The 14165-nt window shown below is 37.1% G+C and overlaps 1 protein-coding gene across 6 annotated transcripts in view; it reads right to left on the reverse strand.

Annotated features, from left to right (window-relative positions):
* The window catches only part of DENND1A (DENN domain containing 1A), a 545539-nt gene that overhangs the window by 387866 nt on the left and 143508 nt on the right, over window positions 1-14165 (reverse strand). For 4 of the 6 annotated variants that reach the window (XM_032251634.1, XM_032251629.1, XM_032251633.1 and 1 more), the window contains exon 3: window positions 13662-13705. The exons of 1 other annotated variant lie outside the window; for it this stretch is intronic. In XM_032251634.1, coding sequence (XP_032107525.1) covers window positions 13662-13705 — 44 coding nt within the window. Of the gene's footprint in view, window positions 1-13661; window positions 13706-14165 lie in introns of those variants that run through there. One more of the 6 variants, XM_032251632.1, reaches the window with a different exon arrangement.

The following is a 14165-nucleotide window of genomic DNA, read 5'->3' on the forward strand; positions in this document are numbered from 1 at the left end:
TGATTCAAGCTAAAGTGATTCACTTTAGCTTCCCAAAGTGCTGGGATTACAGGCATGAGCCACTGCGCCTGGCCTCCAGCCTCCTATTCAAATGGTCTGTTGGACATTTCTTCCCCACATCCCACAGATACTTTAAGCTCAACATGTCTGAAAACCAGGCTTGTCATCTAGGTTCCTGGTATACTGCTGTTTGCTAATCCCTTTCCCCTCATCAAAAGAAGAAAGGATCTCAGGTCACCCCTAATACTGGCTGGGAATACTGGCTGGGGGACAGATGATCCATCTGTGTGACTGAGATTCAAATATTTGCCATCGTTGTTGAATTTCAAGATAACTCTGGAAAAAAAAAAAAAAAGCATCTGAGGCTTTAAAACCTTTCCAAGTGTTAGTAAACAAGACAGGGGACAAAGAAGCCCCTGAAATCAAGTACTATACTTCAAAGCCATCAGAGAAAAGAAAATAATTTATTTCCCTAAGCATAATAAGATACTTAGTACCAATGTGCTAGAGGCCAGTAATAAAGCACAGACCAAGCAAGATGTGGTCCCCGTCTACATGGGGCTTATGATCTAGTTGGAAATAGAGATGCTATCAAAATGTACACATGAACACCCAATTCAAACTGCCCCAGGAGCTGTGACAGAAAAGAGCAGAGTGCTCAAGACAGAATGCCAGGGGCCTGAATTTAGATAGAAGGAACAAGAAACGTTTCTCAGGAAGCAACATTTGGAGCTGAGACTTGAGGAAAGAATAGGTATTCACCAGGCAAAGACAGGGAGCGGCAACAGCAACAGCAGAGCAAGGGAAGCGGAACAGGAGCCCTTGGCACATGCAAGGAACTGAAAAGCAGCTTGGCAGGCTGGAGCAGAGGAGACTGGACAAGTTGGCAGGGGCCAAAGCATCGATCGGATCCTTTTGCATTCCACTTGCATAAGACTTTTTTTGGGGGGGGGGGGTTGGGGGGGGGAACGACGAAGTCGCGCCCTGTCACCCAAGCTGGAGTGCAGTGGCGAGATCTTGGCTTGTTGCAACCTCCAACCTCCCAGGTTCAAGTGATTCTCCTGCCTCTGCCTCCCAAGTAGCTGGAATTACAGGTGCCCCCCAACACACCAGTTAATTTTTGTATTTTTAGTAGAGATGGGGTTTTGCCACGTTGGCCAGGCTGGTCTCGAACTCCTGATGTCAAGTGATCTGCCTGCCTCAGCCTTCTGAAGTGCTGGGATTACAGGTGTGAGCCACCGCACCAGGCCTTGCATGAGACTTTCTAACCCTCCATCTACCCCTATGTCTTCCAGACCCCAGGAGAACTCAGAGGCTATTCTCAGTGAGCTTCTTGCCTCTCCCAAGTTGCCTCCCCAAATCCTGTCCTGTGGCTATCGTTCCTATCATCAACTTGACCATTATCTCTAGACTGAGTTAAGAGGATGGGGGTTATACCCATTGCCAGTGTCCAGCAAAGTATCTGGCACAGAGGCAACATTCAGTGAATGATGATGCTGAAAAAATAATTGGGTGATAGTCTGGACTAAGAAAGGAAGAAAGAGCATTGATTGAGCACTTACTATTGCCATGCACTGTGCTAAAGTCCACATGCCTTCATGTTTAATCCTCATAGGAAGCAGTAAGACCAGATGGGCCAAAGCACAGACTTGAATTGATGAGAGAATCAAACTTTAATGTTTATTCTTGACATTGAAAATGAAAGGCATAGGGAAGACTAAAGTTTGTATAAATGTAGTATCACATTTTTCTCAAAGGTTTGCCATTTTTGCCTAATAACATGAATTATATATATAAAATATCTAAATTTACCATAGAAGTTTGCTCGGATTGTGGAACTAACCTATTTGACTTTATTTTGTTCCTCATCTATCAATGGTTCTTTTCTTGGTTGGGGGAGGGGTTTAAGTGACAAGTGGAAAGGGACTGATAAAGCAACTACTATGTGTCAGGTCTTGCTAGAAGAGTTACATATGCTCAGTGATCCTATCACTAATCTTATGCAGATATTATCATCCCCCATTTTATGGACTGCACCTTGAAAACTGAGTAAAATTAGTTTCAGGTAGACTGGTGAAGTAACTTGCCTATCTCTTTACTCAAGAGAGAGAATCTCAATCTCCATCCTTGTTTGATTAGCATTCTGTCCCCAGGGTCATAAGCATTCACACAGCTAAGATTTTGTGCAGTACTAGCCCTCCATGTTGAATGCAGATAAAGCCTCTCTCCAAGCTCACTTCCAACTGCAGCAGTGGAGTGAAGGGTTTGTGCTGTCCTGTTAAAGGGCCTTAGGGAAGGGTAACCTCACCTGCCAGTTTGCCCAGGACATCTCAGTTATGCCTCTGATTTCTATGAAGTCACAGTGCTCTCTTTCCTGGATTAGATGATATAATCACCAGAATCTTTGAGGGGAAACCATGCCTTGTCTGGAGGGCAATAAAATAATAAATAGTTGTTTCAGCAGCCTTGTGATGAGAAATTGGGGAGTGGTTCTAGAATAGTGAGGGTTTATCATTCAACTTTGGGTCCTTCTATCTACAGGAAGGACTTATTTACATTCTGGGACTTAATACAGTATCAAACATCATCAGTTACATAGAAGCATCAAACTGTTTTTCCTCACACTACAACAGAAAACATTTACTGAACTAGATGAATTCAGGGTATTATGTATACATTATGGCTACTTTTCCTGCCAATTCTACAAAGTTAATATTATTAATACTTTTTCATTTAACAGATGTAAAAGATGAAGCCAAAAAATGTAGTCTTTGCCCAAAGTGTCATATCCAAGGTCAAATCTCATATAACATGGGGATATTTGCCTCCTAACTTTTCTTTAAGTTAAACATTAAAAAAAAAAAAAAAAAAAAAAAAGGCTGGGCACAGTGGCTCATACCTATAATCCCAGGACTCTGGGAGGCCAAGGTGGGTGAATCACCTGAGGTCAGGAATACAAGACCAGTCTGGGCAACATGGCAAAACCCTGTCTCTACTAAAAATACAAAAATTAGCCAGGCGTGGTGACACATGCCTGTAGTCCCAGCTACGCAGGAGGATGAGGCAGAAGAATCACTTGAATCTGGGAGACAGAGGTTGCAGTGAGTCAAAATTGCACAACTGCACTTCAGCCTGGGTGACAGAGTGAGACTCTGTCTAAAAAAATTAAAATAAGAATTTAATATTTTAAGGGGTAGGGGAATATTTCTTGACATAAATAATACATGAATAATAAAAAGTATTTCTAGCTGCATTTAATCTGTTTATTATAACAGATACATTCTAAAAATCTGAAACTATTTCTCAATTTGCTAGGGGTTTAGATCTCCAGAAATGATAAGTATATGACAGGTTGGAAGAGTGCTCTGATAAAAAATGTTCTCAACGCTTTACAGGTTATACCTCTAAAACTAGATACTGCGCAAAGAGGCATCATGTTCGATATACACTCAAATATGAGAATCCTAAATACATCTGCTTAAGCCTCTGCTAGGTAAGATGGGATTTAATAAGGGTATGTCTTAGATTGTCCTACCTAGCTGAAATTCTGAGCCCAAAGATTACAGTATGAGGACTATTCAATTGCTTATTATATACTAGATGCTTGGCCTCCTAACAGCCATGCGCAGTACCAGGTCCTAGAGATCTGGACATGAAGCTGGCAAGAATTTCTGACTTCCTGCCTGGGAAAGGGAGAGGACAGTAAACAAGTATAAAGTGTTTTAGGTTTTCTGATAGAAGTCCTCCTGGGGGATGTAAAAGACTCCTTAAATGAGGTAGCATTTAAACTGACTTTTGAAAAAATGAATTAGTATCTTCTAGACAAACAGCCTAGATAAGAATATTCCAGGGATGAAAGCACTGTGAAACAACATTGTATCACATAATTTATGTAAATAATCTTTGATAAGATCAATTTTAAGAGATTCTCATTTTACAAACACCTTTTCATTTCTACCTACCAATCCCCACCTGCTACATGCATGCGCGTGGTCTCTCTCTCTCTCTCTCTCTCTCTCTCTCTCTCTCTCTCAGGCTCACAGTCTGGGCATGTTATACCACATTTGAAATCTGAAACTGACCAAAGTTACACAGTTTGAAATTATGATAGCCAGAGGAATCTTTACTATACTGTATATAAGTATTTTAAAAATGAAAGCTACCACAGTAATACAAAATACTAGATACAACCAAAAGGGCTCATTTACAAGGACAGTGGTCCCATTACTAAATTTCTGAAGTTTTGAACATGGGAATCTCAACATATAAATTTCACAGTTGGAAAAAAAATAAAAAGTAATTATTTGAAACCCCTTCATCACCATTTAAAGGATTTTTATGTTTTCAATACATTTTAGAACATAAATATTTAGAAATTGTTTCTATCTCTTCTTCCATATTCACTTTTACCTTTGTGACTTCTCTAAATTTTGTCCTGAAACAGTGTGGGTTTAGAAAGGGAAGCATTTCCAGAATCCTTCTTGGGATTGGTCTGAAATTCTAGAGGCAAAGGTTATCATACACAATCCTAACACCTGACAAAGGCACCAAAACAGGATTACCTTGCTCCTTATTCAAATCTTCGCCCAATAATAGGATAGATGACATAATTATTGGTAATGATTTGGTGCCAGCTGTTATTCTAAGCACTTGACACACTTTAAATCACAACACCCTCACAGTTACCCTAAAAGGTAGTTACTATGACTATCTCTACTTCTAGATGAGAAAATCAAATCCTTAAGTGGTAAAGCCCTGTAAATGGCAAAGCCAGTATTCAGACCCTGGCAGACTTGCTCCAAAGTCCAAGCTCTTAATCACCACCATCATTCCTCTGCACTCTACTTTCTAGAAGCTTAACTCTTTAGCAATTACATCTCTGTATCACATACCTCATATTGTTCACTGAGCCCCTCATCTGTCCTAGCTGCTCAAAGGGTCTCTAACATTGGCAATAGCCACGTCTACATGTGAAGAGTGACAAAGACACAGACATACAAGCAAGACGATGTAGGAGTGGATGCTCCCATTGCTCCCTAAGAGCTGAGGCTGCATTGACTAGAGAAGGTAATACAAGGAGTAGAAACAGAAGTATACTGGGGTGGGTGCCGCAGGACAACAAGGAGAAAACTATTCCAACCAAAAGCCAGTTTGGACAAAAATAAACAAACAGACAAAAACAAGAGGGGAAAAGCCAAGCAAGCTGAGAAATAATGAGGCATCCTATGTCTGGACTGTAAAAGGAGATGGCAGGTGACAAGACTAAGGGCTGGGTCAAAGTCAGACTGTGACCAGTCTTAAATCCAAGTTAAGAGATTTAAAGTTGATCTTGAAGGCACCAGGGAACCATCGAGAGTTTTGACTAAAGAGAAATTATGTGATTTGATTTAGGTTTTAGAAAGTCATCTCAGGCCATCTTAGAGAGGGTGGTGATTGCAGGGTCACTGGGTTGTAGGCCATTAGGAAGAGTCCATGTGAGAGAAGCTTTGAGTGTCAATGCAGAGGGAAACAGATGAATAGAACAGACTGGAGAGCAGTTTAGAAAGAATAATGAACAAGACTTGCAGGTGCATCCAAGGAGCAACCAGGACTGATTCTATGAGGCTAAGAGAAGAGAGAGACTGCAGCTCTCAAAAGCAGACATGGACCATTTCGTCATAATCATAGCATAACTTACTAGAAACAAGACCATCCAATAGTACTCAAAGACAAAAATTTAGTGGGGCTTTTTGGGAGCCTGAATAAACCCAAGAGAACATTCTCATAAGAATGTGTAAGTAAGGATTGCATAATTACCATTTCCTGGAGTCAGATTCAAATAAGTAGTAGTACAACATAGCTGAATAGCTTGGCGTGCTTTCAGAAAGAATGGCTCAAAAAGAATTTGTCTTTTTAATGAGTTCCTTCTACATAACTGTAACAGCTGGGGAGTGACCAAATTGGGAAGAAATCTTCAACTTAAAAGAAGAGCCTTAAGTCAGAAAATGTCTCAATTTTTCAACTGAGTTTGGCTAAATGTTTAAGGTTGAAATATACTTTCATTAAGATGTCAATTCAACCCCATCCCATTCTTAAATTCACCCTTCTCTGGAAATAGAGAAAAACTCAGCATATGGGTATTACAGAATAGCACCTCTTACATACAAAGAGGTTTTTCTGAGGTAGCGCATACCCATAATCCCAGCACTTTGGAGGCTGAGGGAAGAGGACTGCTTGAGGCCAGGAGTTTAAGGCCAGCCTGGGCAACATAGTAAGACCCCCAGCTCTTAAAAAAAAATTAATTAGACAGGCATGGTGATGCACACCCTGAAGTCCCAGCTACTCAGAAGGCTGAGGTAGGAGAATTGACTAAGACCAAATGTTTGAGGATACAGTGAGCTATGATCACACCACTGTACTCCAGCCTGGGCGACAGACTGAGATGAGACCCCAACTCTAAAAAACCAAACCAAACAAAAAAGTGTTGTTTCTTCAGCAAACACTTTTAAAAGCACTTTGACATCTGTCCAAGGTGATATATTTTACTTGTAACAACACAGGGAAAAATAAGAGGCAACCTGTGATAGATTACTTTTTTACCCATCTGTGAACCTATACTTAGAAAACATTTAAACCAGCCAATTGTCAACAATTTTAAACATATACAAAGAAGCAGATGTTTAAGCTGGGATGCATTTCTACATCTGCAATCTATCAATGAACCTCAGAAATCTGTAATGCAGTCCTTCAGAATAGCTACGTTTGGTGGCATTCATGAACACTGATATCCACTTCAAGAAACCCACTTCAGCTGAGCACGCTGTGGCTATCATGCTAACAATCAGCTCTTACGTCCAAAGGTCTAAGGAAATTGAGAGTTTATACCTGCAGATGAGAAAATTACATTTCCACCTACATTTCCAGACTGCCAAGTTACTAAGAAGTATAGAAAGTGAGATTTTTGAGCAAGAGGTTGAAAAAAACCATGAACCAACAGTGGCTCTTAGAAAAGCACACATCTGGCTGGGCATGGTGGCTTATACCTGTAATCTCAGCACTTCAGGAAGCTAAGGTGTGAAGATCACCTGAGGTCAGGAGATGGAGACCAGTCTGGCCAACATGATGAAACCCCATCTTTACTAAGAATACAAAAATTAGCCAGGCGTGTTGGTGCATACTTGTAATTTCAGCTACTTGGGAGGCTGAGACATAAGAATTGCTTGAACCTGGGAGGTGGAAGTTGCAGTGAGCCGAGATCCTGCCATTGCACTCCAGCCTAGGTAACAGAGCAAGATTGTTCCAAAAAAAAAAAGAAAGAAAAGAAAAGCATACATCTAAAACAAGCCTAAAAGGTGATCTTTAAGGGCACCTCCAAGACTTTCCACTTGCTTCTCTGTATCATTTAACTCTACTAAATTCTATGGCTTCACGTCACAAAGAACAAGAAATTGCGAGAATGCGATCCTGGTGGCACCACCACCCAACAGTTCTAGTTTTCAGAAACATTCCCACTTTCTTATGGCCATGCCATTATTCCACAAAACATCCTAGACATGCATTACTCTATAGCCTACTAGGCAGTAAGTTTCTTCAAGGGAGAGATGGAATCTACTTCTCTCCTCCTCTTTACCTGCTATGGTGTCTGGCTCAAAGTCTGCATATAGTATGCTCATCAATCTCTCAATTAATACACAGAATCAAACTCAGTCTCCCAGACTGTTTCTGCTGCCAAAATAGACATGACAGTGAAAGAATCAGAAAATATAGTCACTTGTAACCATAAGTTCCTCTTTTTAAGATCAGATTGTGGAACCATTTTAAAATGTGATCCATTTGGCCCTAATAAAAGTCCTTTGGATGAAAAGTCAAATGAATTTACAAATTCTATTCCATGGTATATCATGTCATTAGAAAGTTTACAAGATCAAAGGTGACCTCACCATTTAAAGTGGATCTAGTTTGAATAGAACCTGTGAGTAAGCTAGAAGCATGACAGCAACCACTTTGGAAAAGAATAAAAAAATAAATAAATAAGAAAGCTCAAAAGTTTCCAAGAGAAATGGGATGCACCCAAGTTCAATTCCATTCTCTGTGAGCTTGGTGAATACAGGGCCCCAAGGACCACAAACCCAAAACCCCAATTCCAATTTGAAGACTTATGGTTTAAACAAGTCACTGTCGAAAGACTGGCAGAACCTTTGTGGAATCAATGTCACATTTTAAACAGGCACACTGCTGCTTATGTTTCTCTGCCTAATGATATGAAAAGATATCAAAATTTATCATTTGTTTTATACTTTCTGTAAATATTATACATGTGTGTCATATTATACAATGTTGGTATAATGTGGTTTCCTTTCATAGTAACAAAAAATTTAGGAAATAGATTATATCTATAATTTTCTTTTGAAATACTATTCTTTCAATGAATAAGGGCACGAATTAAGTTTTACAATAGAAATGTTTTGTCTCTAGCTTATCAAAATTTTAAAGAAAATAACATGAAAGTTTTCATACACAGGCGCTCTCACCAAAAGAACAAGGCAATCTCAACACACAAGTTGCAAGTCTTGTTTAAATACTATCTCTACTGTCTCTCCAATCAGAATCTTCCAAATGATTTACATTGGTTATATTGTAAATAACTGTGAGCTTAAGAAATATTTTCTATGGAGCATACCTCAAGCATGAACAGATGAAAACTCCATATTTAAGCAATTACATGCAACTCAGAAATGCCAATTTCCATCACAATTAGCCTGAGTTATGCAACATATTTTTGTTCCTTTTTAGTATATAGTTGGTATATGTTTTTATAATTTGTTTAACTGCCTATAGTGAAATTTTGAAATCACACAGGCAATATAAAACCTTAAGAGAAAGGGCAGCTTTTAATTTTTCCCAATGTGCCATGTTTCTACTTTGCTTATAGAGCTTGTACAAGAAACACTGTTAGTTTCTATATAAAGATTTCCATAAAATTTTTATAGTTTCTATAAATGCATAAAGATTGTTGGTTTCACTATAACATTCTGTTTCCGCACCAGTGGAAAGAAAAATTACCTGCAACTCTAAACAGCAATCTACATACACAAAGGTGGGTAACTGTGCCTGGATCACTCTTTAAAGAGCTCTAAGAGGCTGCTCACTGTATTCCATCAAAGTGTGGATGAGCACATTGGAGAAGCAACTTTTAGCACACTCAACTCTAATTGCCACCCTTAGTAAAAACAGGCTATGAAAGTACAATTGTGAGGGCAAATTATTAATTCTACATGTTTTAGTATAAGAAGTAATCATATTACAACCAATACATTTCAAAATGGTAATTACCTACTATACTTGACACATTACAAGGCTATTTATGGAAATCTCTCCGATAGGTTATTCTCTCTTAATTTCAAACCATCCAATACTAAGCATTATAATTACTAAAGACTCAGGTATTTTAATCTGAAAAAAAAAATCATATAATGTTTTGAGACCACAGATGGGATTTTGATGAGAGTGGTGACAATAATTTGCTAATATGTTAATTTAACTATTCTTTTCTCCTTTAATTCAATTAGTATTAATTAAAACTGAACTAATCACAGTAAGTAAAGTTTTACCAATTATTTCCATAATTATGAATGAAGACAGTAAACATAATAGAATAATTATAAACCCACTTAATTAACTACCAGGCTATTTTCGGCAGGGAAAGATATTCATTTTTTATCTTATTTTTAATGTCTGATTGATGTTGATATCTTTGAAAAAACAATTTCTAGACATGAAAGAAATACATTATTGTTGTGCTTCAGTCCTTTAACAAAATTTTCCAATGGGCTTTTATTAAGAGCCACATTACCTAAAGTTACAGTAAGAGACTGAAAAGAATCTAGTCTAAGCTACACAAATCCAAAGTAGCTCAAAAATTACATCTGTAATTTAGTAATCTTAACCCTAAAAAGAAATTCTAGACTACTTTATATTATAGTTAAGGGAGACACAATTTTAAGAAAATTTCATAAGCTGTTATTAATTTTTTTAATACAGAATTATTTTCAACTCAGGATCCTACCAATGGTGACGTTTTAGTATTTAAACTAGCTAAGCATTAAACAAAAGCAGATGAATAAATAATATGAACTCTGAAAAAGCCCTGATTTTGCCTTGCTTTTTTTTTTTTTTTTCTTTTAAAAAATACAGGCAATGCATGTCTTTCAGGAATTAACAAAGCCTGTATTTCCAGGTTTAAAGATAGCAGGCTTACCAGATTTTAAATGAAATATTGAGTGCTACAGTGATTTAATGGTTTTAAACCATAGATGTCATTGTGGTCTGAGGGTGTCACAGACAACTTAAGGAGGAAAAAAAAATGGGGCACAGAGAAATCACTTTGTCAGTAATTACAATCAGGCTGCTCATTACTTCTTCCTTCTGTATCAAGACCCTTATTTACATTTCAGATTACATTTTTTATGAAACGGTAAGATCTATCAGAGCTGAGAGGACTGAAATAATGAGGGGAAAACATTTTAATAAAACGTGTTGGGTCTGCATTACTTCCGTGACAGAAAGAAAGGCTTCTTCTGTAGTGATGGATCATTTATTCTGCTTCTAAACGAGAAGCAAAAAGATGAAACTGATGAACTTTTACTGCCCATTTGTCTTTAGCAGACAATTAAGACAGAGAAGATCAAAATGGATTATCATACCACGCAGACAACTGGCCCAACAGTAATACATCTCCGGGACCACAGATTTGTAACTCTCTTTTATCCCTCCCCTTTCTTCTTACTTCTTTTTCCACTCTAAAGGCAGTGCTAGCTTTGTGGCTCAAGGAGAGCCAAAAGGCTGGTCATCATTATTCAGTCACAGATGTCAATCTAACCTCCCTTTTTTCTCAGTTTCTAAAGCAGTGAGCCACAATAATTTGTGACAGATTCTTTTACTGTAAGGTACAAAGAACACACAGAATAAAACATCTAGCAGCAGCAAGCGTCTCTGATCAATGTGCTGGTACATGGGAAATACACTATATGTAAAAACAAGCACTGGTAGTTTAAGCGAATGAGAAGAAAAACTGGGGGGGGGGGGGCGCGGAGAGTGAGTGTGTGTGTGTGTGTGTGTGAGTATGTGTGTGTGGTAATAAGTGCTATACTTTGTGGTGAATTATCTCAAATATCCCTTAAGGATTACATCATAAATGTTTTAATGCTAGAAATGTTGTCTAGATTAAGTGCATATTCAGCATTTAAGGTTTGTATATAATAGAAATATTTCTAAGAATTCCTTTATAATAGTTATACTGTGGGAAAAGATAATTTAACAAATGTGAAAAAGAAAAAACTAACATTAGAAACTCAATGATAAAAACATAAATTAAAAAACATGCAGTTCTCACTCTCTTTCCCAGTAGATATAACTCTCAAATAAATTTCTGGGAATTTGGAGGTAATGGCTCCAAAACAAAGTAGATCCTTCATTAATCATTTCTTGGGTTATAGAAGGCAAAAAAAAAAAAAAAGAAATTATATGTGTAAAGTTGGAAGAGATAAATAAATCTCTGCTAAATGAGGCCAAGATGTGTGCGCTCTTATAAGTCTACCTCTGATCCATGAGGGCCATTCTCCAAATTTCAAAATGATGTCACTGGTCTAAACAAAGAAAATAAATACTACTATACTATGTGCACCTTTAAAATAACTAAATCTGTCATTATTTTTTAGGTTCCTACTATAATTCTAATTATTCCAACTTCAATCTATGAAATACTTGTAACACCATCTAAAGCAAAGGCAACTACATTCATAACATAATATCTAATCAGTCAACTGAGCTCTGTATACAATGATGGAATCGATAATAGCCTATATTTCTCTCAGTACACACATATGCATGAATAGTACATGTATGCCTATGCACACATATATACTCTCCCCAAACACACAAACTTATATGTGTACTCAGGGAAATAAACATGGAAAGATAAATACCAAATTGTTACAGTGGTTATCTCTGTGTGGTAAAATAACTGACGATTTGTATTTTCTTTTCATTTTTTTTGCTTTATTTTTGCTTTATCTAAAGTTTCTACATGTTTTGTCATGAACATATTACCCATGCAGTTTTTTAAAGTTATACTAAAAAAGAAATCATGTTGTTCAGAAACTTTCAGATATAGTAAGAAACTATGCTGAAAGGAATAGACCCAGATGGTAGCTATGCTATTTTAAGTTTTCTCCTATAAAATTCCCTCTCACTGAGTAATTCAGATCATGGGACTACAAAGGTTATTTACCTACACACAAGATTTTAGAACAATAATTTTGTTAAAATCTATGGACTCAAGTGTATTCTAAATAATACTTTAAGATTTTCCAGCCTTTATATATTGTTTAAAGAAAGGAAATTCACTAATGAAAATGTCCTGTAATCTTTGGATTGTGTAGTTTAAATCTAAAGAGCCCAATCTCATAGAAATTTAAGATAAAATAAAAATTTAACTCTCCTGGTAGAAGATGAAGCAAGACACAAAGTCAGAAGATTTTAATATTTTTTAAAATCTTATTTAAAAGTCTTGAGATCAAACACAAAGCAAACCATACCAGTTCTCTTGGGTTCTTGTACTATAAGATCTCATTACAAAGCATCTCATTATACTGATTATCCAGTTCTATTCCTGGTCACATTATGTCCCCTTTATTCATAAAGATGTATCAGGTACCTTGCTCTCTATACAACAAGACACACTGCAAAGGTGTTACTACCACTGCACTGGGTATTTCTAGTCTGTTATACTTATCCTCATTCAAAGACATTTAATTAAAAAAAAAATTAAATAGATGTACCTAAGCAATATGCTATTACTGTACATTTCACATTTGAAAGGTTTTATAAAGTTGTCTTATTCAGTGTAATCAAGAATGCTTTTATTTCAAAACTGCTTTAAAAAGTATACCAAATTGCATATTTGAACTAAAAATGTAAGGTGCCCTAAAAAAGCTACAAAACATCTCCAATATTTCTCAAGATAGAAACTAGAATCCTGAATGTATAACCTAGAACTAATTATAAAGAATACAGCAACATCAGAACTTCAGCATTATCTTGTAAGTAAAATCGTTCCCCATTGTATGCTTGCAGAATGCTGTCAATTCAAGATGGTAGAGCCAACTGGCCAACCTTAACTCACTACCATCATCAGCACCACCCTCACCCTTAAGTCCATTTCTGCATGTGCAGTTTCTCCTTCCAGTACTACCATAACACATAATTTCATCATCTATTTCAATTTCCAGGAAATGTTATAAACTTCCCTCCACCCCCTTTTTTGTTATACTGCTTCTTGACTCCTGAAATAGCATTTTTTTAAAAAAATTCACAGGCAATCCAAAAAGGATTTCCTAATGAAGTACAGACTGTAGCATTCCTCAAAGTAAAAAGTAAAATTTGTGGCAGGTTTTCTTCTTTGCTTTATGTATATTTTCTCCCTGAAGGTAAACAACCCAAATCTAGCAGCAATATTATCAGTCCTACTTCAATGTTTTACTTTTTGTCTTTGGTTCCTAATTACTGCTTTTCTTCCCTTCTAAAAATTCATTTATCTCTTTCAGTAAAAAGAACAGTAATAATATGTTGAACAACTCTGAAATAAATTTTGTCATGTAAAAAATTAATTACGCATTCCGAACCTGGTCACTGTAGTCCTCCGGGAATTGCCTCTGCACCTCAGGATCTGTAAATAATTGACAGATAATATTAATTGGCTTTGGATTAGTGAGCAAGCAGAGGATCACACATTAATATTTGATCAGAAGATGATAGCAGCCCTGGCAGGGGATCCAAGGGGGGCAGCTGAGGCTGCTATGTTGATGAGCACAAGGAAGGACTCAGCAAGGCACTCCCATTACCCTCCTCCAGAAATATAAAAAAGAAAAATTTTAAAGACCTGATGCTACTGTTAACTTTAGACTATTACCTAATGCAGAAATCTTGCCAGCTGCAAATTGCCCTCAATATATTTTTCCAGAGAAAATGAGTCTTAAACCTCCTTGACTTTTCTTCTCTAATCAGAAGCCTCCTTTGCGTAGTTAGAGATGTGGGCTTGATAAACCACCTTAAGCACTGGTTTCAGATTGGGGAAAAAGGGAGAGTGAGAGAATTCTTTCAAGGAATAAATGCAAACCTCATAACTT

The sequence above is a fragment of the Sapajus apella genome, unplaced genomic scaffold (assembly GCF_009761245.1).
Source record: "Sapajus apella isolate SASKATOON/1434 unplaced genomic scaffold, GSC_monkey_1.0 scaffold76, whole genome shotgun sequence".
NCBI classification, from domain to species: Eukaryota; Metazoa; Chordata; class Mammalia; order Primates; family Cebidae; genus Sapajus; species Sapajus apella.